General features: G+C 34.3%; 1 protein-coding gene across 7 annotated transcripts in view; it reads right to left on the bottom strand.

Moving 5' to 3' along the window:
* The window catches only part of LOC125041394 (protein SREK1IP1-like), an 11,310-nt gene that overhangs the window by 1,846 nt on the left and 4,464 nt on the right, over positions 1 to 5,000 (bottom strand). For 2 of the 7 annotated variants that reach the window (XR_007116266.1, XR_007116264.1), the window contains exons 2-5: positions 4,363 to 4,499; positions 3,948 to 4,055; positions 2,173 to 2,495; positions 77 to 114 (exon numbers count right to left, since the gene is read on the bottom strand). Coding sequence is in view for 3 of the 7 variants with exons in the window: in XM_047636307.1 (XP_047492263.1) it covers positions 2,211 to 2,495; positions 3,948 to 4,055; positions 4,363 to 4,479 (510 nt within the window). In the remaining 4 variants the exon portion in view is untranslated. Of the gene's footprint in view, positions 1 to 76; positions 115 to 1,952; positions 2,496 to 3,947; positions 4,056 to 4,362; positions 4,500 to 5,000 lie in introns of those variants that run through there. The other 5 variants (XR_007116265.1, XR_007116263.1, XM_047636307.1 and 2 more) reach the window with 4 other exon arrangements.

The following is a 5,000-nucleotide window of genomic DNA, read 5'->3' as shown; positions in this document are numbered from 1 at the left end:
CTATGATAAATAATATTCCAATGAGATTAGCAATCTAAATTTTCATAATGAAAAGCAGAAATAGTTCCAGACTTACATAAGGGAAGTTGAAGATGTGTCATTATATAGAAGGACCTGAAATTCAAAGGACACATCACAGAGATGTCAAATAATGCAAACATGCAAACACTGAGCATGTTTAATATATCACATTTGCATTTTGAATTTAAATTTGGTTTTCAGCACTGGATTAAGATGTAATGTTACAGGAATTCAGAGGTTTTTTTTAAATAAAAATAGTAGAATCAAACACAACAAAATTTCTTGAAGCTAAAAAATGACTAATTTTTATAACAGAACCTTATAGACACAAGTATAATGTGTTTGTATATTTGCATATTTGATAAGGTTTGTCTATCTGTTTTCTTGTATATTGGTTTCACTGAAGTAAAACAAATTATACAGGTTTCACAGTTGAGGGAAAAAAAAAAAAAAAAAAAAAAAAAAAAAAAAAAAAAAAAAAATGTATAGGTTCCACTGAAGTGAACAGATGATCAAATTTACACTTATCTAAAACTGTTGGCATGCACAAATTTCCCTAGGTAGGTCAGCAGCACATGTCCACCATACTGACATCATATGAGCATCATGTTGTTATGAATCACGAAGGGGACACCAGAATCCTCTATCATGTGAGAAGACTCAAATAAACACAGTAGCAACTCATTAACCCAGTGCCTCCAGGCATGGCATGTATGTACATGCCATGCCCACTGTGAGTTTACTTTATTAATTGTTTTTACACATAGATGGCTACACTTGCGTTAAGTCACCAATCAGCCAATTATGAGTCTAACCTGTTTACCCTTTTCCTTGATTTTCGAAAATATTTTACATTAACTTATATTGCTGCTGTTACTAATGTCTATAACACTGTGGTAATTATAATGTCTATAATAAAAATGACACCATCAATATTCATAGCATTAGTAAAAAAGAAAGAAAGAAAAAAACAAAACACGTTTTTTCTGCCAATTCAAGGAAAGGAGAAATCAGGTAAGGTCACAAGGTCCACTAACTGACTCCTTTGTGGCTAAGCACTTGCAAAGCCATCTATGTGCAGACATTTCACACGCGCACCCTTGCACACACACACACACACACACACACACACACACACACACACACACACACACACACACACACACACACACACACACACACACACACACACAAAAAAAAAAAAAAAAAAAAAAAAAAAAAAAAAAAACAGTATTTACTGCAGCAATGGGTTAAGCTTAGTAGCAACAACAACAATACTTATAATACTAATTTAAAAGGTTAGAAACCAAAGTTTCAACTCAGAATACCACTCCATAAAAATTGTCAACCTTACTAATCCATATACTTTCCTTCAAAAATGAAAGATTACCAGCAAAACTAAATTCAAATCATAACACAACAAATGAAACAAATGATAAACTATAGAATAAATGCAAGAAAAGAGAGAAAATTAGAAAGATAGAAGATAGTAAAAGATGCACTGAACAAAGGTACCATACCTTCAAAAAGTAGGGAAAAAAATTCCTTGTTTACCGTCTTCAAACAAAGTACGCAGTGCAGAAGTGTTTTCTTTTTAAATTTTACATGACACATGGATTTTTTGACTTTATCTTTAACTTGAAATTGAATACCTCAGTTTGCTCTATATTAGTGATTGTAAGTCTAATCTTCCTTCATCCATCAGAGTAATGAAAAAAGTGAGAGTGAGAAAGGACAAAGGAAAAAAACAAAAGAATTTCTGGGTCAACTTAATAAAATGAAACTGTTAATAAAAAATAAAAAGAACAAAGGCTACTTTAGATATGCATTACATAACTTTGCAATTCCAAGCACAACTGTCACTATCTTGCCATCAAATTCATATCAACAATTAATCAAGATAAACAGATGTCAGGAAAAATAAACATACAAAAATTTACCACTTTAATAACAAGAAAAAGTGATACAAGGTTTACACCATTTTATGTATCAAATTTCATTATAAAATTTTGTTTCTTTATAAAATGTAGAAATGGGAAATATCAAATGATAATAAAAAAAAGACTAAAAATGATAAATAGATTAAAAAATGCATGACAAACCTTGAACATAATATATATTCATGTGAAAAATCTGTACACACATACATACTCATACATACGTCACATGAGTGAGCTGTATCCAATTTTTCAGTCCCTCTCATTGTCCCTTTTCTTTTTCTCCTTTTTCCTTTTCTTTTCCTTCTTCTTTTTCTTCTTATCTTTTCGTGTTTCATCCTCCTCTGAGTCACTGTCCGAGGAACTCTCTGAAGAGGAACTTTCTGACGAGGAATGCTTGCTCTTCCTCTTTTTTTTCTTCCTATCCCTTTCCCCTGACCTTGATTGGCTGGGGCTATCTGTACGCAACTTCTTCTTCTTCTTCTTTTCCTTCTTGTGCTTCTTTCTCTCTTTCCTGAGGTGTTTCTCTTCCTTCATCTAAAAGCAAGAAGATTTTTTTTTATATAAAGTAGTGTTAACACCTACAAAATGAAAAAAGGCAAAAAAAGGTGAGAGAATGGGAGAAGAATCTAACCAACCTTAATTCACATGCAGCCGCTACCCTGCTTGATGTAAATACACTAAAACCTGATACAATTGTCCCCTCTTCTGACATTGGCCCTCCTAGATGACATTCACTAATCCACTCACACTCAGGAATAATCACTCTGAAATTCAGAAATTGACACTAAGAGCAATGCTCTTTCAGCCTTCTGATAATAAAAATTGCATACTTTACCTAATGTCTCAAGAGGTACAATCCTTGAACTCTCACGATGTGACCTCTACTGAACTGGACCTCACTACAATATCCTGCTACTAATCACAAGTGTACTATCCCATTACCAAGTTGAATGAATTATCAAAAATCAGTTGAGAGAGAATATGGAAAGAAAGAGAAAGACCCAAAGAATACCAGTCTTATCCAAAGTTTCAGCATCTACCTACTTATCAGTTTTCTTGTATGGTTTCTGCTGTCATTGGGAGGTAGGGAGTGAGTGAGTAATTCTGCTTCTGTTTGGTACATTCCTTCTAGCTACACTCCCTAACCCCCACCCATCCCCATCACTCACACTACATATCATTCCTCCAAGTGCCCAGCTTTATCATCCAAGGGATTGATTTATGTCTACCCTAAGAGCTCATTCAAAAATGTCATGTTCCTGTATATGATGATACCTAGAGTTGCTGCCTATAGGTAATAGGAAAATTGAATCAATTACTAACACCTGTATGTAAAAAGGGACTGTATTACCACTCATGATTATAAGCTATATAAACAATGAATGTGCTCTTATTTTTCATAATATCAGGTAAAGATCAAATCATAAAGACAAAGAATAACTGCCTCAATATATTCTCTATTCTTCAGTTTTGGTATCACTTTCATACTCTTAAGCTAACTTGCTTGATGATGAATTCAATAGACAGCCCTTGCACACTCCTTCGAATTCTATACATGCAGCCCCTACTTCCCTCAATAAAATTCCTTATTTTAGTCAGATGCCAATACAATTGTGCCTCCTGGAGCAATGAATGGGGTTCCTCATGAATCTCTTGAATCTCACTAAGTTTTGCTTCTATTATCTTCTTTTAATTTAGCTACATTTTTTAATGGCAAAATTTGAGAAAAGAATCTTGGCAACACATTCCCTTGGCCTGAAAATAAAAAAGATCATGGGAATAAGGAAATGAGGGAGAGGGGAAGAGAGGTAATGGGGAAGTAAAGGAATGAGGGGAAGAGGGAAGGAGGGAAGCTGGGGGAGAAAGGGAGGGAGAGGTGGAAAGAGAGAAGGAGGGAGGGAAGGAGAGTCAAAAATAGGTATCAAATAGTAAAAAAGTAATATTGCCTACCCATAGTACAATTCATATTTACACAAAAGGACTGACCTTTGCAAGCAGTTCCTGTGCATTAAGTTGCGTAAGAGGTGTCTCATCATCACTGAATTCAGATGATGTAGATGAGACATCCAGGACCACATCTTTCTTTGGATCCACCTGTTGGGCAAAGAAAGAAATGTTAGTACAAATGATAATAATTATACATAGACAAATATATATATATATATATAAATATACCAATATTATTGCATATTACATGCAAATAACATCTGCAACCTCACATGTGAGCACACACGCATGCACACACACACACACACACACACACACACACACACACACACACACACACACACACACACACACACACACACACTTATATCTATAGATCTCTATCAATATACACATAATAAAAATAATAGAATAACATTACTACAAACAGTAAACACTGGTCTAACCCACTCACCTTCACAAAATTCCTGCACTGGTAGGTAAGGTGGCCAGGATAACCACACTTTTTGCATGCTGCTCTCACATCTCCTCCTCCTGTGGGGCCAATTCTGGCCAGTGGTCGATCCTCCATTTTTTTTTTCTTTTTGTCTTCTGGAAAGACAAAAAGATTTTTGTAACAATGGCAAAATTCTGAATATTCTTATCTTATTTTTTAATAACATAAATGAGGTGGAAACAAACTCCTTACCTTTTACCACCTTACCTTAACTGTAAAGTTTATTTATCCTGCACTCATATAAAGATTTAATATCAATATATTCAAGAATTCTACAAGCTTTAGAAACTTATCTCTCTTGTTATAGAAATGAATCACAAATCCAGGAAAAGTTAATTTGCATGGTAATGGCAAAGCAGTCAAGTTTACAAGAAATAACCAGGGGCTTTCATAATCAGACTTTTTTCTTGTAATTATACTGGCTGATCAAAACAGCTCCTCTATGAGCTTTAACAGCTCTTGGAAGAGCCTTCAAATGCATATCTTTTGGTGTCACATGCTTATATTCGCACTTATGGAGGTGAGGTGCCATTTGAAATATATTAGGTTTAGCTATCATTTGTTGCTGAAAGACATAGAACACAATTTAAAAATAA

This window comes from Penaeus chinensis, chromosome 30, assembly GCF_019202785.1.
Source record: "Penaeus chinensis breed Huanghai No. 1 chromosome 30, ASM1920278v2, whole genome shotgun sequence".
Taxonomy (NCBI): Eukaryota; Metazoa; Arthropoda; class Malacostraca; order Decapoda; family Penaeidae; genus Penaeus; species Penaeus chinensis.
This window is presented reverse-complemented; position numbering and strand designations above follow the sequence as displayed.